The sequence below is a fragment of the Spermophilus citellus genome (assembly GCF_964194105.1).
Source record: "Spermophilus citellus genome assembly, chromosome: 9".
NCBI classification, from domain to species: Eukaryota; Metazoa; Chordata; class Mammalia; order Rodentia; family Sciuridae; genus Spermophilus; species Spermophilus citellus.
Genome location: NC_138191.1, coordinates 137,762,819 through 137,785,892, shown reverse-complemented (window position 1 = coordinate 137,785,892; position 23,074 = coordinate 137,762,819). Strand labels below are relative to the sequence as shown.

The window sequence follows — 23,074 nt, the reverse complement described above, 5'->3', positions numbered from 1 at the left end:
ATGGAAATACCCGTGGGCAAGGTGGGCAGGGCTCCGGCTGCCGCCGGGAGTGGACCAGGCGTGGAGGCCTCTCTGCGTCCAGGGGACGGGCTCTCCGGAGTCCAGGTCCCTTTGCATGCCGTGCTCAACTGTGTAAATATTTTCCTTAGGAGTGAAGAGAGAGCCCCATTCATTGGACAGCTCTCACTTGAAAGAACTGAGAAGTATCTGTTTAGGCATAAAAGCTAAAAACAGTGTCCACGGCTCCTTAAAAAAATCATTTCTGCCGCTCAAACAGGGCCAAGCTGATTTTTTTAATGCAAAAAATAAATAAATATGACCCACTCCCAGTTGAGAGCTCAAGAGTTTGTGTCAACACTGCTGGGCCTTTGCTCAGGGGGCCAGGGCCCAGCTGCTGGTGACTCAACCCCTTTCATGGCTCCTGCCCGAGCTGCCAGCGGGACGCCACCCAGCCCAGCTCCGCCAACACTCGGGCCTCGGGGAGCGTCCCCTGCCCTGGCCAGGGCAGGTGTGAGTCCAGGTCGGAAGGGTGGGGCCTGTGGCTCCTTTCCACCCATGTGCCCATCAGTGGCCTCTGTCCCTCCATGGCCCAAGCTCAGGGTGGGATGCCAGTGTGTCCCTGCTGGCTCAGTGGGGCCGGTGAGAGGAGTCCAAGCAGGTTTGCATCCAGGTGCCTGGGACCGTCCCCCCAGTAGCCCCCAGGCCGGAACCAAGACTTCAAGGCAATATTTACACCAGGGAAATGGGACCTGGATCTGGAAAGAGAGCTAAGGATGAGAACTGTGCTTTTAAAATCCCGTCTTCCCAGAAAGGAGCACGTACTCCAGGGCACTGCTGAGGGGGAACAAAACCCCACAGAGAGGCCATCAGCAGTCTGCCACTGTCCTGTGCCATCTGCTCAGACCGCCTTCAGCAGAAGCCTGCGCTCCGGAGGCCCAGGACCCCCCCAGGGTCAGCAGAGCCAGGCTCAGAGCCAGGACGGGATGCCTAGGGGTCCCTCAATCTCCCCTCTGTAACAGCCCTGAGCTGCCCAGCAGCACCCACAGAGGAGGGATCAGCTTCCAGCAGGTTCTGGGTTCACAGGCCTCTCTGTGGCTACCAAGAAACTACTTTAGAAATGGGAAGGAGGGAATGCAGGTGAGAGAGCAGGTTTGGCTTGAGGGCCTGGGGCAGGAGTGACAAGCCAGGGCCTCGGGGGTCTCTGTGGCCTGAGCACACACTTTGTCCATTTCCTTCGGGTTCTGGAGTGGCCTGTGGACAGGGCCCGCTCTGGACTCCCCCGTAGGTGTTCTTCCCCAACAGTCTCTGGAGGGAGGGCAGGCTGCTGAGACCCTGATGTAGTGCACCCTGCCCCTCGGCCGAGCGCAGCCGTGAGCCGGAGATGCTGTGGGTGTGCATCTACTCCTCACTGACTTCCTGGAGAACAGAGGGTATTTATTTTAAGTCAAAAAAGATATTTTGACCAACCCCACTTAGCTAGATCCTGGCACTGACACTCGAGAGAAGCGAAATGCCGGAGGTCAGACTTTGCTTTTTTGGCTAAAATGCTTAATCAAAACACACCTAATACTTCTGCCGGGGTGCAGAGAAGTGGAGAGCCCAGAGCCACTGCCAGCAATCGACAAGCCAGCGGTGCGTGTGCTGAAGCTAAGCTAGCAAAATAAAGAGGGTTTTCAGCGAGGCAGCAGCCGGCCGGGGCGGACGCCAAGGCTGAGAGGCTCCGGGAGAGCGTCCGGCGGTTTTTCCACCGAGGTCAGCAGCGGGTGAGAAGACCGAGTTAATGGCATTCATACCCGCCAAGGCGGGCCATTAAATAGGGGCAGGCAGTTCCGGAACACGGCTCCAGCCCACCGTTCCAGGCTGGGCTTCTTTCTGGAAAGCCACCACCGGGCACTGCTTCCTCCAAGGGGCCGCTGGGCTGGGTGCCCCCACCACAGGCCTTGCGTGACGGAGGAGGGCCCAGGAACCGGACCGCGTGGCTCTTCCCTGCTGCCTGGCGGTCCTGCAGCTGTGGGTCAGTAGAGCCCTACGGCCCAGCAGCCACAGGCAGCGGCCCATCCAAAGGGGCCCGCTCAGGGGTCCACAGAGAGAACCAGGAGCCTGCCTGGGAGCCAAGGCCTATCCCCGGTGCAGGCCTGGCGGTCTCGGGTGGAGGCCTGCGTGGTCTGGTCAGTCTCTTGCTGGGTGCATCCTGAACTCCTAGGCACAGTGTTGTCCAATGTCCCTCTGTGTCCCTATCCGATGACAAGCTGGGTGGGTGGGAGCCTCCTCTAAGTCTATACTGGCTTATCCAGGAACGGAGGGAAGGGGCCCAGACGGTATGACGGTGCGTTCACAGGGGTGCTCCGTCCCCTCTGAAGGGTGGTGGATGCAGTCACCCTCAGCTCCAGATCTATGTGATACGTTGTCCCTTAATGTAAGTTTAGGGACAGCAAGAGGGCTGTGGAGGCCACGCAGCTCCTGACGTGCCTCTGTGCGTTGGTGTGGGGCAGAGAGACCCTGCTATAGGGTGGCTCTCTGGCTCCTCAGGGGAAGTCCTCCTGTTGGTGTCTTGACCCAGGCTCCCTGGCTGGACTGATGATTGTGGGTGTGGGTGACCGGACAGGCCAAGGGGCCTGTGGGAGCAGGCGGCAGGACCCACCAGGGCTGGGAGCAGATGGGCTGCATGGGGTCCCTTCTCCTCAGGTGAGGCTTCAGCCCCAGCTGTCCCCACGTCCTCTCGGCCTGGCCTGGCTCCATCCACCAGGAGCTAGGAGTTTTCAGAGAGGAACCGGCCCCACCTCTGCCTTCCGCTGCTGCCTGGAGCCATCCTAGCTCATGGGCACCTGCCACCCCACCCGCCAAGTGGCCACACACCACATTTACCTCATGAAACGCCAGGAGGCTTGTGAGGCCACCAAGGTGTCGAAGGGCCCTGCCAGCCTTAGGACGTGGTCCAGGGGGGCATTGTCCCTTGACGGCCTCTGGATGAGCTGGACCTGGGAAGGGCAGGAAGGAGGGAAGCCCCCCACAGAGAGAAGCGGCTTGACCAATGGAGGGCAGCGAGTGGGCTGGGCGGACGTGGAGGGCAGCCCATGCCCAGGGGGCACTACTGGCCAACAGGGCGCGAACCTGGGCCCTCTGGCCATGGGCGTGCAGTGCTGGGGGCCTCCCTGCCCACTCCAGGGGGTTGGCTTTCTACAGGTGCAAATGGACAGAGTGGGGCTCTGGCTCGACTGGGGCAGGAGGCCACCTGAAAACATCTGACCAGAGCCCACCAGGCCAAGGGTGGGGCCCAGCGCAGCGCTCAGGGCTCCAGGAGGTGTGTGAACGGCGGGCAGGCCGGCCCTGGGAGGGCAGGCTGGGGTGTGCTGGCCAGCAGAGATGTGAGCAGCGAGTTCCGGCACGTGTGTGGGGTGCAGGCAGCTGGGCCCGGGTAGGCTTCAGCCCCCTAACGGTGCCTTCGGAAGCCAAGGCTGCAATACAAGCCTCTCCCTCATCTTGGGGGGCCCCAGGGTCACTACTGTGTTGGGGCATCCTTTCACCAGAGCTGGGACAGCCCAGCTGTCCCCAGCCAGAGCCAGCCCGAGGAGGCCTGCAGAGCCCCACCTGCAGCCGGGCTCCCAGGCCTGGCCACACTCTTCTCAACAGGGCTCTTTTTCTGACCTTACAGTGACCTTGATGCTCCTGTGGGCCACCATGGTATGAGCCAGGACCTTGCTGCCCGGAGGAGGCCGCCTGGGAGCTGCGCCTAAACGTCACGTGGCATTTTTGGACAGGCTCAGTGGGCGCCTGGGGATTTTCAAAGCTCCATCCCTGGGAAGGGTCCCCAACAGGGACCTGCCAGGGAGGGCGCACCCAGCCCGGTGGCCGCTCAGGCTGTGTGGGGCCTCCTTTGACAAAGCTTGATGCAGGAGGAGGGTGGGTGATGGGTGAGGCTTGAGGGCCACCCAGGCGGAGGTGGCCATGTCCCTGTGCAGCAGTGTCTGGCTGAGGCAGTACAGGACATGGGGCTGAGTCAACTCCAAAGAAGGGTCCTCCCAGTGGCCCGCCCTCCTCGGCTGAATCTTGCCCCAGGGGCACCAGACACCACTCTCCTCGAAGATGAGAACACTGGTTTCCTCCTGGCTCAAGCTGCACCCGGAAGCCAGGAGGTGACGAGCCCTCCCCCCCACTCCTCTCCTAGAAACCGTGGCACAGACACCCCGCCGCTCTGTGCAGCGCAGACCCAGGCCTCTGTCCTCGCTGGGGACGTGTCCAGGTGCAGGCCAGGGCAGATCTGTGTGCATCTCTTCCAGGAGCCTCTGGGGAGCATGGCTTCTCTGAGATCCAGGTGGTCAGCTTCACTCTCTCCTCCTGCTTCAGCACTGGCCGAGCCTTGGGCTGCCCTTCCTGGCCCCAGGTTCAGGAGTGAGGGCAGAACACAGCCTTCTGCAGCCTCCCCGCTGAGCCTCCCCTTCCCCGCGCAGGCCCAGGCAGAGCTTGGTGACCTGGCCGTTGGTGAGTCTCTGCTGGACGCCTCTCAGAGCCTCACTGTGGGGTTCACCATCCTCTGTCTCCCTCTCTTTCTTCACTTACAGCCACTTTCCAAACCACATTTTCAGAATCTGTTACAAGAAGCATAAAATTCCCAACTGGTCAGAATCCCACACGGGGACCCTGCCTTCTTGTTATGACAGCTGGGCGGGCGCGCGCGCCAGGCCTTGGAACACGGTACCCGGGTCCTCTCCCAGGCTGCGTGGGCTCCGGTGGCACCAGGGTCCTTGCCAGGGGAGGGGAAGAGAGCTCCGTGTGTGACCCCTTCCTCGTTTCATTTTTCAGGAGTTGATTTCAGACGTGGTTTCCACTCTGATCTACAGTGTGAGTCCACGGGAGGCCCTTTGGACCCAGGAGACAGTCCAACACTTACAGCTTAGAAAGCCCTCTGGGAACCGGCCCCCACGTGCCGCCCTCTGGAGTGGAACGTGTTGGTTTGGGGGAGCGATGCTGGGCGAGATGCCACGGCTGTCCTGAGTGGGGCCAGGAAAGCTCCGTGTGGAAGCTCCGCACCAGGGGGCAGCGCCAGGCCGCTGCCACTCCTCTCCATGGTCACCAGGCTTGTCCAGCAGCAGCAGGAAGGCAGGCGGTCCCGTGCTGCCGGGAGGCGGCAGCTTGCAGGGAGGGTCTTGTGGACGCACAGGGCGCTTCCCAGAGGCCACACACTGCGGCTCTCGCTTCGGCCTGCCTTCCTGTGAGATGCCTCCATCTTCCCAGGGACCTGGGGCTCTCTAAAGGGCAAGACCCAGGGTGACCACCTCTGACTTGCCAAGCAAGAGGAAGCCGAGGGAAGGGCCTCCCCTGTGACCGCTGCCCTGGCTGGTGCCTCCCCACGTCCACCTGCTCTGCTGGGACTGGGCTGTGCTCCCCTGAGCTCTGCCTCCCAGGCCAGATTGGAAGCTGCTGGACGGCAGTGGCCGCGTCTGCCCTCTCACCCTTTGCTAGGCAAACACGGGCAGCTGGCGCTCCACACGCTTTTCTGGGTCTGTGGGAGGAACGCAGGGGAAATAAGGCAGAATCCGGCACACATCCCGGGGTGCTCGTGCCCCTGATTTTGTAATGACACGTGTGGCTTGCCTTTGGAGGGACCTCACCCAGTTCCTGCAGGCAACAGTGGAGCTACACAAAGTGGCTCCATCTCTGAGGTGGAGCCATGAGGAACCAGTGACAGTGCTTCCAGGGAGAAGATGTCCCCTGGGCTTAGAGTCCTCAGCCAAGGAGTCCCAGGAGCCTCAGAGCCCTTTGCGTCCCTCCTGGAGATGCCGCAGGGCCTGGTCCCATGACTGCAGAGGACAGCAGGATCTGCCTAGATGTGCAGCCTGCTGTATGTAGCTTGAGCCTGGTGCCCCAGAAACTAACGGCTGCTCTTGAACTTGTCTTGCAGCAAATGCTCACGGATCCCGAGGTGCCGTCCCAGGAAGGCTGCCTCCGAAAGGTAGGAGAGCTCGTCCCGTCCTCTCCCCGTCACGTGCTCCCGTCACTGGGTAGAGGACTGTGTGATTTGATTGTCCGCGGGACACCATGTGGGTTCTCCGTTGCTGCCCTGCTGGTGTCCAGGAGCAACGCGCCATCAGGGGCCACGTGTGCTCAGCGCGGTGCCTGGGGTACTCCGGGCAGACGCTCGTTTTCCTGGTGGAAGCAGGTAGAGTCACTGCACAGAGCCATCTCATTTGTGAAGACAGGAGAAGCTGTGGGCGGCCTGGGGCCAGGCAGATGGGTGCAAACCAGACAAAGGCAGGTTGGGTTGACTTAGCCATCTTCACTGGATACTCACATGAAGAGAATCTGGGGGAGGCCACTGGCGGCAGACCCAGCAAACCTGTTGTTACTCCAGTGTCACTTCAGATAAGCAAAGGTGTCAGCTTGGGCACTGTCCGGTCCTCGCTGACAGGGGCTGGATACGAAATGACAGGCACCAGCTCTGAAAGATCCAGAAAGGCAGCAGGGGCAGGCGAGGCACACCTGGGCCTGGTGTGAGCCACATCGGGACAGCCAGGGGCAGGAGCTGACCTCTGAACCTGGACCCACTCGCCAGGTAGAGTCCAGCCTCCACCCAGGATGAGCCTGAGTCCACAGGCCTGCAGACCCACGAGGACACGTGCAGCTGACCTTGTGTCTGGGATTTCAGTGGTGTCCTTCCCCTGGGCATCTTGGCTCTGAAACAAGAGGAAGTGCAGAGCCCCCGACTCTCGTGCTGCGCCAGGCTCTGCTAGGCGGCTCTGCGCGGGTGCTGGGGAGGCTGAGCCAGCACTGACCACCAGCTCCCAAGGGGTGCGGCTGGCTTGCTATTAAAATCACCAGCAGGCCCTGCTGACCTTGTGGGATGACTGGGCTGAGCGTCTGGGCACAGGGGAAGGCCAGGTGGTGCCAGGTCGGCCGGCGGGCTGCGCCACAGCAGGGGCCAGTCCCCCCAGGCACTGAGTCCGGAGGACACATGGTGTGGCAGGTGTTTTCTGGCCCTGAGGTGGCTCCTGGCCGAACCTCTCACCTTCCTCATCCCCATCTCTGTGGGCTGTTCAGCCCTGGAGAGACCCTTGTGGGGGACAAGCTGTCTTTCTCAGTCCCCGCTGCCTGCCCGAGGCCCGAGGCCTCCCTTCCTTCAGGTGTTTGCTCTATGGCTCAAATTGTGGCGATGTCTGTCCCTCTCTCCCTCTCCTTCCCTGCCTCTGAGTGAACTTGTATTTCCCAGAGGACAGAGGGCAGCACAAGACAGGAAGCAGCTTTCCTCTCTTCCTGCCCTGAAGCGGGCTGCCGTGGACTCTGACCTCGTGCCGTCTAGAGCAGGCAGGCACGAGACCTTGGTTTCCCCCACCACTGCACAGGGCACCACGCCAGGTGTGTGAGCCCCCTGTTGGGCGGTGGAGGCAACCCGGCAGAAGCTCAAGGTCGAACTGGGTGCTGGGATGGGTGGAGGGGCTACCCAGCCCCCGAGGACGAGAATCCAGGTGGGAGGTCAAAAGGTCAAGTATAAATTGAAAAGGCCATGGGAAGAGGCAAGCGCTGCCCACTTTTGAACCAGACCAAAACAAGACAGGGTAAGAACATCAGTGGTCTCCCTCCTCTGTCCACCAGCGGTACAGTCTGTGATCTGCCTTGTGTTGTCTAAAGGGTGGGACCACGAATGAGGTCTTGTCTGCTGAGGCCCGAGTTTGTTGTGTGCCTGTGGTGCAAGGTGCTGAGTGGCCAGGGACCACTGGTACCTGCCCTGTGTGCTGGAGCAACCCATCCAACGCAGGTCCCTGTGAAGCTGACTACAGCTCTGCCAGGCTGAGGGGCTGCTCAGACCCCCAGCAGATCCAACCCCAGGGCAGCTGAGCACCAGGGAGGCCACTGATGGGTACCAGAGCCCAGGGTATGTGGGCAGCTGGCCCTGTCCTGGCTCCCAGCCCAGCCCTCTCCCTCCCACTGAGCTGCAAGGGGAGGGTGGGGGCTGCTGAGGGGCATCCTCACCCCTGTCCGCCACCACCTCCCACCAGACTGAGAAGTTGCCACTCAGGGCCCCCCGCCCGTGGGATCCCATGATTTCCAGCCTGGGAACTTGGCCGTCAGTAGCATTCAGGGGCCCTGGTGCTTGCCTGCAGTCACTCTGGTGGGATGATCAAAAACCCAAGCTGGGTGCTGAGGTCTGGGAGGGCAGAGGGGTCACAGGTCAAGGCCAGGAAGACAAGGAAACAGGGTCCATCTACGTCTCTTCCAAGCTGAAGCCTTGGGAACAGACAGGTTGCATACAGCTATGGTAATTGGAACACAGATACAATTTGTTTGTTGCTAATGTAACCCCACGTGCCCTAGTGTGCCATGGTAAGGGTGAATTCAGTGAATTCTGTAGTTGGGGTCACCCAAAGACGTTCACACTTGCACTAAAAATATAACAGAGAAGCAAGGGGCTGGGAGGCTGTGTGACCTTGGGCTGGGAGGCTGTGTGGCCTTGGGCTGGGAGGCTGTGTGGCCTTGGGCTGGGAGGCTGTGTGACCTTGGGCTGGGAGGCTGTGTGACCTTGGGCTGGGAGGCTGTGTGACCTTGGGCTGGGAGGCTGTGTGGCCTTGGGCTGGGAGGCTGTGTGACCTTGGGCTGGGAGGCTGTGTGGCCTTGGGCTGGGAGGCTGTGTGGCCTTGGGCTGGGAGGCTGTGTGACCTTGGGCTGGGAGGCTGTGTGGCCTTGGGCTGGGAGGCTGTGTGGCCTTGGGCTGGGAGGCTGTGTGGCCTTGGGCTGGGAGGCTGTGTGGCCTTGGGCTGGGAGGCTGTGTGACCTTGGGCTGGGAGGCTGTGTGACTTTGGGCTGGGAGGCTGTGTGACCTTGGGCTGCTCAACTGACATCTCTGAGCTTCCCTTTGGCATTCCTGGGAAGGCTTACACTTCCTGTCTTCTGTCAGTGAGATGCAAAGGAGTTAGCTAATTCTATGGGGGCTTGACCCGTTGGTGCAGAAGGGTGGTTTAGGGGTCAGTCGCTATTATAAGTTCTCCGCGTTGGAGAGAAGGTTGCTGCAGGGACCACAGAGCTCACAGCCAGGGACTGCCCAGCAGCAGCCGAATTTGAACCCAGGCCCGTGGCGGGGCGGGGCGGGGCTCCCATCCAAGCGACAGCCTGTGAGCAGCACCTGGCCTGAGCCCGCCCACAGCCGCAGTCCCCTTCCTCACAGCCACCCAGTGCCCCTGCCCCACTCCCCGTTCATCACCCAGGCTCCCTGGGCTTGTCCTCTGCTCCTGGCCACCCCGTCCCCCTTTCCCTGTCCCCTCGCCCACGCCCCCGTGACCGCGCAGCCCCCGACGGGCGCGGAGATGTGACACCGCTCCTCTCGGCCGCTGTCCGGGTGCCTTGGCCACCCCGGCCCGGGCGCTTCCTGAAAAGTCGCTCTGGCAGGTCGCTGGGCCGCGTCCCTCTCTCTGCGCCGACCTCGGGGACCGCCCCTGCGCCGGGACTCTATTTAGTCTCTGTTTACTTAGAGGGAAAGCCCGGGGCTCCTGGAGAGCAAACATCTGCGGGAGATAATCTAGCGAGTTGTCCATCCATCACCGGCCGCGCGGCTCCCTGGAGAGCGCGCGGGAGCCGTAATAAAAAGGCCGGGCGAAGAGGCTTTGGGGACGAATAAAGAGCCGCGTGAAGGGCTCGCGGAAAATGGATGGAAGACGTTATTAAGGCTCAATGGCCGTCTTATCAAAATCCAATAGGATAGACATTTGGCAAAAGGCTTAAATTTATTCTTTGACTTTCTGGAGGGCTTGAATTTATCCGTTAACAAGAGTGTAGTCCACCCGGGGTGATGGTATCAGCCGAAAGAATTTTGATTCAATCTCTTTGGTGATATGAAAAGGGGAAACACAGCTCCCTGGCCTTTCCCTTTGTCCCACTTTATCTTGTTTTCTTTCACCGTCTTGAAAAGGAAGGACGGTTAATACAGTGCTCCAGTGCCACCGGAGAAAACAGACCGAGGAAGTGCCCTCCCCCTTTTGTGTTTTTATTTTCTCTCCTCCTCCCCTTCTCTACTCCCCCCACCCAATACATCCTTCATCCCGCTGACATCATTAGGACTTGGACCAGAGACCTGAAAAGGTACCACTCTGAGGCTGCCGGAAAGGAGCCGCGCAGCCAGCCCCAGGGCGCAGGGCATAAATCTCCCTGCACCCCCAGCCCCCTTGTTATTATCTACAAAATGCTACAGGTCATAAAAGTCACCTGATAGCCCAGCCTCCTGCCCCCCAAACAGGGTGATTGATGGATAATTATAATTACTGAGATGATTATTTGGGCGTTAGAACCGTGGCCTCTCCCGAGGGAGGTTCTCTGGCTGTGTGCTTCTGTGTGGCCCCAGGCGAGATGCCTCTGGGAACAGGACTCCCAGAGGTTCCCAGGTTCCCGGGAGGGACTCCCTAATGAAGGTGACTCTGTGCCAGGGGTGAGAGCTCAGCATGTCCAGGGAGGTGGGAGCAAAGACAGGAGCAACTGTCCAGAGTCCTCTGGGAAGCAGCCACTTGGAGGCCCCGACCGACCGACCACGGCCTGGGTCGTCTGCAGGGAGAATTCGCGGCCTTGCTAGGCTATTGAGTTCAGCACGGCACCGGGTAGCCAGGGGTTGAGATCAGCTTGGTGGCCTGGTGTGTGTCCTCTGCTTGGTGGCCTCCTGGGGGAAACAGAGGTATTTTCGTGCATGTGGATGAGGGCTGGGGAGGAAGAGGAGGGCGGGCGAGGGATGTGGCTGGGACCAGAAATGGGAAGGCCTGAAGCAGCGGAGCTGGAATGAGAGGCTGCCCTTCACGCATGGGCTCCCGCTGGCATTCCCTGGCACCCGAGGCATGCCATCACGCCCCTTGCCTGGGTGTCCTTGGTTATTCTGAGGTCTGTTCCTTTGAGGTGAGTTTCCAAAATCCTGTTCCTTCAATGTTTCGAGATGCCTCTGGAAACAGGTCTCCCAAAGGTTCCTGGTTCCTTGGTTGCCCCCCTAACCAGCCAGCCTGCTGGCACTCAGAACTCAAAGCTCTGCCATCGACCTGCAGTTTTCCTACAAACGTAATTAAAAAAAAAAATCACACCAGTCTCTAACCCTAAGAACCCTGCAATCAAAATTATTAATTTGCATGTAGGATCAGTTATGTCTTTATGAAACCAAAGTGTGTTTAGCTGCCCCGGAGACAGCCCCGAGTTGATTTTGATAATCTCAGGCTGAATAGACTTGCCTCGTCGCAGTAAGCCGGGGACAAAAGGCTGGACAGTGTCTGAAAGCCCTTTGACGACACGTCTCTCTTTCCATTGTTCGGGGGCTGCTGATAAAAGAACCGGGAGTCCATTAATTCAGTGAATGAACATATAGTAAAGTCAGTCCCCTCTTGAGAACAATAATGTTGAGGTCAGCTCTGGTCGCCATGGAAACTAAGTACTCCTAAGAAGTTCGCATCCTTGATTTTGCTGAATCAAAGGCTGCAAAGCGGAGAGGTGTAATGCGGCCAAGAGCAGAAAGTCGGCAGCGCCGCCTCTGCGGGTCCCTCCCCAAGAGGGCGCCGGGTCAGTGGCCCCGAGTTCCCCGAGTGGCCCTGGGGACCAGCCCACGCCTGGCTTCTTCTCCCTCCCTGGGGGAAGGAGGACCCCGTTTTCACAGCCGCTGACGCTCATCTGGAAAGACCAGGGCAGAAACCAGGCAGAGGGAGGGGCCGCAGCGGAAGCCTCTGCAGGCCCAGGCCCTGGCGGACTCTGCCCTCTCCCCCTAGCAGTCCCTGAACTTGCCTTCACTTGCTCTGTGGCCCCTTCACGTGCTGATAAGGGTGACGAATGTCCCTGGAGCATGGCCTAGGTGAGTTATGGGTGGCCCCAGACTGGACGGCCACTGTAGAAATGTAGTCTCGTGGCCTGTCTCCTCAACTGAGTGCACTGGCTACCCACCCCACCCCCACATGCAGATCCCTTAAATCAGCCTCAACATCAGATTAGGCTGGGCAAGGTGCAGCTAATTAATTTCCTGTGAGGTAATTTATTACCTGCCGCAGCCGCCGGTGGTGTCGTCTCCGGGGCCCTGCGTGTCAGAAGAGGCCTACAGGCACAGCGTGCTCAGGGCTCACCAGGAGGGGCTATGCATTTTCCCCCGTTTGTGAGGAATAGATGAGCTGGGGTCTGTGGCCAGCATCTGAAGGCCCTGGAGACGGAGGGCCAGCCCCAGGCAGGCAGGGCAGGGCTCTGCTACCCGGGGTCACTGCAGCGTGTGAGAGCAGTGGCCCTGGGGAACCTTCTGTCATCGGCAGTGTCACCCACCCTGCAGACACTTTCTGCTGAAACCCAAACCTCAGCAGCAGGCACACCCTCAGCCGTCGGGGAAAGATGCAGAAGCCACCAGGTGCACAGCCCACAAGGTTAGCCGTGGGCGCTTTTCCCTGGAGGGAGGGGGCCAGCCAAATCTGCTTGGGACAGTAGGCAGTTGGCCTTGAACCCTGGAGTCTCACCGTAGGTGTCTCCCCTGCCTGACCAGAGCTGAGCCCAGGTCCCAGGGCCCTGTGTGGTCCAGGGACAGACTCAGGAGAGGAGGGAGCCACAATGCCGGGCCCCAGGGACAGCAGAAATGAGGTACCCTGGCTGTTCTGGGAACCAGGGAACCAACTCAGCCCCACGGCCTTGGCCACCCGAACCTGGTGGTGGAGAGTGTCAGGCCTCTTGGAGGACACACCCCAGCACCTGCCACGGGCCAGGGTTCACAGGCCTGTCTGACCTGCCTCCCTCCCCTCCTCCTGTCTTGGGGTGTCTGGGCAGCCCTGCAGGGGCTCTCGGGCCCCATCACCTGAGCGGCCCTGCAGGAGGACGCCTCTCCGGCATTGGCTTCCGAGGCAGGATTTATTGGCTGTATTATCGGCTTTATAGGAGCCAGATGGAGGCGTCAATAACCTTGGCCCGTAATCTTCAGGTGGGTGCAATATTGAGTTAATTAAATCGTGCCACACTATTAGGAGAGACATATATATCAGCTCTGAGTTCTGTTTTGCTTCCTCTGCTTTAGAAGCGCCAACACCTGCCTCACTGCTGTGGGTGCTGCTCGGTGGAGTGGGGACCTGGCAGGACCTGGCTCTCAGGGCCTGGTGGTGGCCTTCAGAGCACCTGCCTTGTCTTACCGTGGGACTCCGTCCTCATGCGTGTGAGGTTGACTTCTTTCTGTGCAGGCGTGTGCTGGGTGTCTGGTGCCTCTGCAGGGAATGTGGGCCACCCACCCCTGTGCTGTGGACCCTGGGGACCCTCCCTGTGGCCTGGCCACTGGCTTTTCTCCTCTCTGAGCCAGTGTCCCTGGGGTGCTTCTCCAGGTGTGAAGCCACAGGGAGTGGAGGTCCCAGCTGGTGTTTCCCCAGGAGGGCAACAGCTCAGAGCCAAGGGCCAGCATCTGTGGTAGGCATGGCCTGCACAGGCCCTGGGATCCTGGAAGAGAGAGGCCCTTCCCAGCTCCCTGGGCCCAGCTCTGAGCCCGGGAAGTTCCCCCATGAAGGAGGGTGGAGGGCCTGGCTTGGAGAGGGTGGGGAGGGGGCGCAGCGGCACCAACAACCTGGGCTCACCTCCCGCCTGCACCTTTCTGTGAGGTGAGGTCCTGACCGCTGACTCCGCAGGGCCGTGTGGGTCCCAGGTGGGGCCAGTCAGCAGCTGGCACTGAGGGTCCCACCCCTGCCCTGTTTCACAGCAGTTCTGGCTCCACCTGGTCCACGGTGTTGGGGACAGGAAGCAGTGTGGCGTAGAAGGGAGGAAAGACAGACGTGGGGTAGCGAGAAGGGGGATCCCACCTTCCCTGCCCCAGTGCAGGCCCTGGGGGCTGGCACCATGCAGCACTGTACTTCGCTCATCGCCCACAGAGGGCCCGCCCTACGCCAGGCTACCCACCACGCCATGCAGGCGCCTTTACCCACCTTGACCACATGCAAAAGAGGTGCGGGGGGTGGGAAGGACCACTAGTGAAGAGGACCCTTTGGAAACACTGCCCGCCAGACCCCAAAGCAAGCGTGTCCTGCGCTCCCGCCACTCCAGGGCTGCTCTGCAGGTGACCAAGCCGGCTGACCACCCCTTCAGGAACCACGGTCAGGAACTGGGTGCTGCGGACCTGGCTGAGTTCAGGGAAGAGCCAGCCCAGGCCAGCTGGAGCCCCGGAGGGAGGAGTCCCTGCCGCTGTCGGCCTAAGCCGTCCTGCGACTGTGGCTGCGACTAAGGAAGCCTGTCGTCCCCCTTGGGACCCCGGGCTGTAGAGGGAGTGTGCTCCCGCAGGCCAGGGCACAGAACCTGGCCCTTCTGCCCATGCCTGCCCAAACCAGTCACCTGCCCCGGCACCCAGGACTGTGTGGAAAATGGGCTCCGTCTCCGTGGGAGATCTGCATAGCAAGCAGTACAGACGTGAGGACAGGGGCTTCCTGGAGGAGGTGGTGTCTGAGCTGACCCGACCAGCTCCCAAGTCACGAGCTCAAGTGCAGGACATCCCCGGAGGTGCGCAACTAGAGAAGGAAGCCCCTGTGACAGCCTTCCTTTAAGCATGTCTGTGTCATGGCTTCCCTGCCCTGTCCACCTCGGGCATCTGTGGAGTGCCTCGAGGTGTCCTGGGGGCCAGCCATCTCTCTCACAAAGAGGCTGTGGCCATGGATCCAGAGGCACCGGGGGAAAGGAAGACCCTCCCAAGAGGTACCAGGCACATCACAGGGGATGTCCCAGGACCCTTTGCTGGGAGGTTTGGCAGAGAATGTGTCTGGAACCGAGGTGGAGGACACCCCGGGTGACGCCTTGCTTGGTGCCATCACTAATGGGCCCAGGGCCTAAAAGGCACTTAGGCCGCCCAGTGCTACGTGGGGGCCTTGCTAGCCACCTGGCGGGCAGGTAGTTAGAGACACTCACGAATCTCGAGCGCTCATTGCCGAGGGAGAGACACCAATCCAAAAACCTCACCCCGTGTGTGATCCGACTCTGTGATGTTCTGCCGAGGGCAAAGCTAGAGGAATGAAAAGGTCAGGGTGGGGCTGGGAGGTGAGCGGGCAGACATGGGCCTTGGCCGTGGAAGTGCAGGGGACGTCGTGATGATGGGTACAAGGCTGTGGAGTGTCCAAGCCCACGGAGGGGGCCACTCACGAGCCCTCGTGGGGACACAGGTTCCTGTTGACGTGGGGGAGCTTGTCCTCCAACCCCGACAGGGTGGTCCTTGAACACGCTACACGCTGGCCACTGGAGCCCAAGGGGTGAAGGAGGAAGGAGCCGCCCGAGACCTCCGTGCTGTGGGCTCGATTTTCCTTGAACCTGCAGTTGCTCTATGGAGAGGGACTGTTCACGGATGCGGCTCTCAGAACACAGCTTGGCGCACACACACGCGCTCGTGATTCACACACACATGCCACACCGGCAGGCTGGGAGAACACACAGAATTGGCAAAGCCACTGCTTGGTGCGTCCTGTGGTTGCATCCAGGTCACTGTCACCAGGGGCCCCTTGCTGTTGGCCTGCCATGGTGGGCACTGCAGACGGTGGGTGTAGTTGACCTTGACTCTGCTGCTGGGTTGTCCACTGTGCTTGCTGCAGTCACAGTCCCTGTGAGTGGGGCGGCAGGTCTTGCCTTGGTGTGGGACCTTAGGTCTGATGACCAGGGTGTGTCTGTCTGACCTCCGGACTCGGGACTGGGCTGGGGGGATGGAGCCTTCTAGGCTGTCCTGCTCCTGGGCTGAGCAGTCGGGCACCCTGTGACGCTCTGCTCCACGTGCGGCACCAGAAACTTCAGAGAAAGCTCACCTGCTGGCCATAGCACCGCCACCTGGGCTCTGTGGAAACTAAAACTCCTGGTATTTTAAGTTCCTGAAGTCGCAGGACTAGGACTTTAGCCCAGGGCTACTCTACTGCTGATCCACACCCCCAGCACCTTTAAGTTTTTTAAAAAAAATTTGACAAAGGGTCTTGCTGAGTTGCCAAGGCTGCACTCAAGCTTGCGATCCTCCTGCCTCAGCCTCCTGAGTTGCTGGCATCACAGGCGTGCACCACTGTGCCCAGCAAGTCCCTGAATTTCAGAGGCTGTTTGTTACTGCAGTATAACCCCACTCACCCTGACTGATGCGCTTAGGGAATCTCTTACATTTTGTTCAATTCACAGAATATCCAAACGCCCTTCTTTCCTGCCTTCCCTCATTTGTTCGCCTATTAAACAAATATTTACTAAGCACCTACTGTGAGGAAGAGCTGTCCAGGGTGCTGGAGAACAGAGGCTGGGTTCTTTCAAGTCTCCTGTCTTCAGGAGTTTGGATTCTTCTGAGACTGCAGTCACCTGCACAGAGGAGCCTCTGGGGCCTTTGTTATTTGTGTCCCCGATTCCCCAGGGGCCCTAGTGGAGGGGCACACTTCCAAGACCCTCTGGTGTGGCTTGCTCGGTGTCTTGGGGCAGTGCTGTCCCATCATGCTGTGGCAGGTGTGGCTGTGTGCCTGCTCTCTGGGGAGGCTAGGAGGTCCTTTCCCGGGCAGCGCCTCCATTGCCTCTGTTAAACACAGGGGAAATCGTGAGGATAACAAATTGATTTTGGCCAGAAAGAGTGGGATTCTTAATTCAAGAGATTCAGCGTGAGTGTACTGCTCTCTTGTTTAATAATATTTCCTTCTTTGAATAATGCCCTCTTCCAGCCTCGGCCTCTTTGTATGCTAACGGGGTTCATTACTCCACCTGGCACCCACGTCCATCAGCGGGGCCATATTGGTGAGCGGTTTCTTCTCACCCAGTTAGCAAGATGTTTCTCCAGCGCCGTGTTGATAAATGAAGTAATAAAAAGCAAGACACATTATTTTGTGTTGGAGCCTTGCCTGTTATTTCTGAGCAATGGCTGAGACTCAGAGGATTAGCCACAGAAATGTTTGCGTTGCCGGGGACGGGAAATCATCACATAAAAAGAGCCTGGTTCGGCGTTCATCATCGGTCAGCCCGGAGGAAGGACGGTGGGGCACAGACACCCGGCTTTGCAGGACTTGCCAGGTGAGGGGCAAGGGCAGGCTCCACAGCCACTGCTGGCCACTGCTGGCCACTGCCGGCCAGGCCCACCTGCACCAGGCTGGGGCTTCCTGCTCACCTCCCAAACCCAGGCCTCGCGGTTACCAGGGCCCTGAGAGGGCAGATAATTAACGGAAGGGAACCTGAGGCTGGGGCGCCCCAGAGAACTGCAAAAACGAAGTGAGGAGGAGGGAGCCGGGCAGATTTCCTCCCTTTGTGTTTGTGCTTGGGACGCGCAGTGAGAAGCAGGGCAGCAAGCGCACGGTGAGGAGGAGCCCGCGTCAGTCCTGGAGGGCAGTACTGGCCGCCCCCACCTTCGTCCTGGGCCTCCCTAGTGCATCCCCCAGGAAGTGCCACCAGCCCCAGGGGAGCCCGTGTCCCTCTGCTCACCCAGAGGCGGGTCAGGAGGACAGGGCACACCTGGGCCAGCACACAGGGCAAGGCTGGGCCTGTCTGTTTGCAAGGCCCAGAGGTCTAGGATCAGGGCGGCCGGGCGCTGCCTGCCACGGGGTGACGCTCTCAGGCCACCTCGGGAGCTCCAGGCCCCACAGCCACTCTCCCCTTTGTATTTTCATGAAGTTTCCAGGGTCTGGACAGGTGTGCACACCCCTGAGGTGGGCGGGCAGGGCCCCGCAGCCTCCCCCTCTGGGCTCTGCATGGGCGGTGTGCTCTGGGGAGCCCGGCTCCAGCCAGTGCCCTGCAGGAGCCCCCCCCCCCCCCGCTGGCATGTCCTGCCTCCCGCCTCTCTTGTTGGGCAACTCCCGCCATGACCCTGCTTCCCCTTCCTGCTGGTGCAGAGGTGTCACCCTACCTGCTTCCTCACTGAACCCCAGCTCTTGCTATAACAGATTCGGAGTCCCTCTCTGAGTGTCACGATGTGCTCCTGGCCCCCAGCTTCCCCGCACTGCGCGTCACCTGGGCCTCCTTGGGAGCCCCCGCTGGGATGGATTCCACCCCAGGAAAGCTTGGCTTCTCTCCGGGAGCCACGCTGGGACCTTCTCAACCCTTTCTCCCCCAAACAGGCCAAAGCAGGCACCTGGGTGGGCCCAGCAGGTGCTCCTGCCCGGCCCTCCACAGGGGGACTCCACAGTAGGACCACTGTCTTAAGCCCTGTGGCTCTGGGGACCAAGCCCCCAAACACAATTCAGGCCATACAGGGGGTTGGCTCAGCTCCAACCCTAACCATGTCGGCTGCCTCGTCAGGCTGCCCCGGAAAGCCACAAAGCTCTGTCCATGGGCACTTCTGTGGGCACAGGAGGCTCCGTGGTAAAAAGAGCTCCTTCAGAGACCAAAGGCTCCATAAGAGAACTTCCTCTGCCTGCACAGGATTCCCATCCGGAAAATGGAGACAAGAGCAGTTTCTGACCCAAAGTGGCAGTGATAACATGAGCTTCTGTGTGTGAAACACCCATAGAATTGCACCTCACTTGTGGTTGGGGTGCAGAGTGAGAGCTAGGTGGTGATGAGGAGGGTGGTGGGCATGATGGTGGTCGTGGTGAGGATGGTGGTCATGGTGATGATGGTGATGATGGTGATGATGGTGATGGTGATGGTGATGATGGTGATGATGTGATGATGGTGATGGTGATGGTGATGATGGTGATGGTGATGGTGATGATGGTGATGGTGATGATGGTGATTGTGATGATGGTGATGGTGATGATGGTGATGGTGGTCATGGTGATGGTGATGGTGATGATGGTGATGGTGATGGTGATGATGGTGATGGTGGTGATGGTGGTCATGGTGATGATGGTGATGATGGTGATGGTGGTCATGGTGATGATGGTGATGCTGGTGATAATGTGATGATGGTGATGGTGATGGGTCATAGTGATGATGGTGATGATAGTGATGGTGATGCTGGTGATAATGTGATGATGGTGATGATGGCTGTGATGATGTGATGATGGTGGTGATGATGGTGATGATGGTGATGGTGATGATGGTGATGCTGGTGATGATGATGGTGATGATGTGATGATGATGACGGTGATGGTGATGATGGTGATGGTGATGGTGATGGTGATGACGGTGATGGTGATGATGGTGATGTTGATGGTGATGGTTATGATGGTGATGGTGGTGATGGTGATGATGTGATGATGGTGATGGTGATGGTGATGGTGATGATGGTGATGGTGGTCATGGTGATGGTGATGGTGATGATGGTGATGATGGTGATAATGTGATGATGGTGATGGTGATGGGTCATAGTGATGATGGTGATGGTGATGGTGATGATGGTGATTATGGTGATGCTGGTGATGATGATGGTGATGATGTGATGATGGTGATGGTGATGGTGATGATGTGATGATGATGATGATGGTGGTGATGGTGATGATGGTGATGATGGTGATGGTGATGGTGATGATGGTGATGATGGTGATGGTGGTGATAATGTGATGATGGTGATGGTGATGGGTCATAGTGATGATGGTGATGATAGTGATGGTGATGCTGGTGATAATGTGATGATGGTGATGATGGCTGTGATGATGATGATGATGATGGTGGTCATGGGTTGTTGGATGGTGAGGATGCTGGTGCGGCTGATGATGGTGATGACATGGTAGCAATGGCCATGCTGATAATGATGTCGGGAGACCTTGAGGTCCCATCCAGTCACACTCATTATGTGGGGAGCCAAGGAGCCAGGAGAGGACACCCACAGAGGCCTGGGAGACTCAGGAGCCGCAGTCCTGGCTCCGCCATTACCCAGGGTGGCCAGGGTCAAGCCACTTCACCTCTCAGGGCCTTTGTTTCTGACTTGGCAAGCCAGGACAGACGTGGTGCCCACTCAGGTTCCTGGGGCAGGGAGACCCGCAGGAGATAAGGCACGGAGCTCTGTGGAGGGGCCTCACACACAAGGTATTAAAAAGAAAGAACAACAGGAAGCGGCGGAAGGAGAACTCATAAATGTCCCTCATACCCTGGCCCTCGCAGATGACCTCTCACACAGAAAAGCGGGCCTTGGGGAGTTCATAAGAAATACAGGACTTCCTGCAAGATAGCAAGTGGATTGTGAACTGTGAATTACTTTTTTCCTTTGAAAACTGATGTAGCCAGGTCAAAATATGTTTGCGTTTCCAAGCCCTTGGGTTCCTTTGTGCCCGGCCGGTGCGACTCGGTTTCCACACCCCCTCACAATGCAGGGAAACATCCTTGACCGGCCAGACGGCCCTTCTGATAAGCCTGCCCAGCCCGCGTGGGCTTGGGGGACTGGGGAGGGGTTCACACAGCACCGAGATGGCTGTCACCCTCTGGCCAGAAGGCCCTGGAGCAAGGCCAGGGAGCCGGGGGCCTGGCAGGCTGTCCACGCAGAGTTGCCCCCACACTCTGCGCCCACACCCAGGCCTCTAGGGACCAGACCCCCAGGCGCCTCTTCTCTCCCAGGCAGCAGAACCTGGGAGAAGGAGCCCTTCCTTCCAGCCCCTCCCACCCTTCGTCCTGGGCCTGGATGCCCCATGGGGCCCCCTGGTCAAGGGGCCACGCAGCAGTAGCACAGGAAGGGACAGGGCTCCAGGCCCCTTTGTCCTTCCCCTTTCCAGGCCACCTCCTTGCTGCCCAACACTGAATGATGGGGAGAAGGGCTGGAAATTAAGTCTCCTTCTGGTTTTGGCTGATGAGCCCTCTGTCCCAGGAGCCAACACCTTGATCATCCAGGCTGGTTCTGCAGATGAGACCACGAGGCACAGAGAGGTGAAGGAGCCTGTCTGGGCTCACACAGGTATCATAGGCTTTGAACCCAGGGGCTCCAGCTCTGACATACAGTGGGAGCCTGGGCTCTGAAGACCCAGGGCCCCCTTCTCCTGAAGGGGCTCCACATTATTCTGTGACCACTCAGGGGCTGGGAGGCCAGCACCCACCACTGTGGGGTGCAGGGCTCATCTGAAAGCAGGACCAGCAGGTGGGTAGAGCCAACCAGGGGGGCCACAGCAGTCCAGCTGCAAGGCCTGAGGTGACGGGGACCCGTGGGGTGTTGGCCAGCGTCTCCTCAGCACCCCCACCTCCTCTTCCCAGCATGAGCTGCTGCTGGCCTAGGATGGCAGCATCATCCCTCAGCTCACGCAGTCGGCCGGTCTCCCTCCAACGTCCCCGGCCGCTGAATCCCCGCTTCCCCTGAGGGGCTCCAGGCTGGGTGGGAAGGACTTTGCCTGAAGCTGAGGAGTGTGAGTGGCCTTCGACCTGCCGGCTTCACCCCCCCTTGGCCAGGCCCTCTGTGCAGAGTAGGCAGGGCCCGGAGGCCATGGACCAGGCTACGGGCAGCTCGCAGGGCTGGAGAGGGGGTCAGAGGGCTCTTGGGAGGGGTGTTAAACAGGTCCCTGGGCCGAGGGGCACAAGCCTCAGGGCAGAGCTGAGCCTCTGGGGAGGCCTCAGGGACGGGAGGGCCCCTGCCCAAAGAGCCCTAGGTGCTGCCAGCGGGTGGGCCACGGGGGTCAGATGTGGGAACAGGAGAGTGACGTTTGGAACAACCTAGGGAGGACATCAGTACAGAGACTCCCGCACTCACAATGGCATCGCGTCCCGAGACCCACTGGGAGTTGAGGACAGAAGGCGAAGAGGCAGCTGCTACCCCTCCCCCAGCCCCAGTCCAGCCTCCCGGCAAGGCAGTCACCTGGCCCTCGTGACCACTGGTCACTGGGAGCCACACTCGCTGCCACCACCCAGCACCCAGCGTCACACCCCATGGCACGGCCCTCAGAAGAGGCAGGGCACAGTTCCAAGTGGGTTCCACTGAGTGGGAAGGGCTTCCAGCCCAGGCAGAGTGGAAACAGCCCCAGCTGAGCCTCGAGACCTGGGGCTGTCTGTGCACAGAGGACACGGGGCCCAGGACAGCTGTGGCCTGCCACAGGACACTGTGGGCTGGGGAAGCCCAGGGGAGGGGCGTGGACTGGGCTGGTGGAGGTGGACCTGCTGGTTTGGACATCTTCCCTGAGGGGTCCCTCGGGCATCCCAGAAGGGCACCGGGCAGCCACAGATGGGGAGTGGGCAGGAGAGGACCCCCATCCTGGGGACACAAATCCAGGCCCCTTGAGGAGGCCAGAAGAAAGCCCAGTGCCAGAGCTGTGACCAGGAGCCAGGGCCCAGAGGGAAGGGTCCCCGAGGAGCTGGCGGGGGTGAAGGAGGAAGTCGGAAGAGCAGGGTCTGGGGTTGGGGACCTGGGGACATGGGGGCCTGGGGACATGACCTGACAGGAGCACTTCCCTCGGGGCAGAAGTCCCATTAGTGCAGAGTGAGGGGACAGGGACGGCAGGGTTATTCAGGAGTGGCCGGGAACAGGGACAAGAGCTGGAGGGGGCGCTGGGTGCTGCCACAGGGGAGAGTGGGGGTGCAGAGGAGGCGGGAGGGCCAGATCTGGGTCCCAGTGGGGGCGGGCCTGAACAGGAGAGGGACAGTCCTTGTGGCGAGGTTTGTCACCTGCGTGGTTTTCTCTGTGCAGGACACAGGTGCCATAACCGGTCTCAGGTTCTTGGGAGAAGTACTAAGGCCACCCTGGAGGGAGGCCCTGACGCTGGCCAGAGGCCTCTCCTGGGCCTGGGGTCTCCTAAATTTGCAGCCCAGGTAGGGGCTGGGGGCGTCCTGGGGATTCGAGGGTGGGAGGTACAGGCGGTTGAGAGGAGCCACAGGACTGGCGCAGTCCAGCCAGCCTGGCACGCTGGGTGGTCAGTGCCCACAGGGCCCCGGCACTCTGCCAGTCAGGACCAAGACCCGAGCTCCCCACCACCCCTTCGCCACCCAGCTGGGGCAGTGTGAAGCCTGGGAGGCCATGGCTGGGCCAAGCCCCCTCCTCCTCTGGGCGTGCCCCCAGCCTGGGCAAGGCCGCGCGGTCACTCTTTTCATTAAGTCCCATTGTCCTGGGTGCAGCCAGGGAGACGTAGGGCCCGTTTGCTTAGTCAGCAAGAACTGCCGAAAGCGCCAGTCATCGTGAATGAATATTTAATAACCATTTTCTTCTCGGGAAGCCACACTGCCTCGGAAGTTCCGCTCTTTGCTGGTGACGAGGAGTTAATAAAAGTGGGATTTGTGCAGCACTGGCCCCTGACATCTTAATCTTCATTAAAGAGACGCGAACTTCCAGGGAGCTGGCGGGCCTGCCCCGCGC

At 59.9% G+C, this 23,074-nt stretch overlaps 1 protein-coding gene across 3 annotated transcripts in view; it reads left to right on the top strand.

The window, feature by feature from the left end:
- PRDM16 (PR/SET domain 16) overlaps positions 1 to 23,074 on the top strand; it is a 328,143-nt gene that overhangs the window by 156,119 nt on the left and 148,950 nt on the right. For all 3 annotated transcript variants that reach the window (XM_081305191.1, XM_081305192.1, XM_081305190.1), the window contains exon 3: positions 5,900 to 5,950. In XM_081305191.1, coding sequence (XP_081161317.1) covers positions 5,900 to 5,950 — 51 coding nt within the window. The remainder of the gene's footprint in view (positions 1 to 5,899; positions 5,951 to 23,074) is intronic.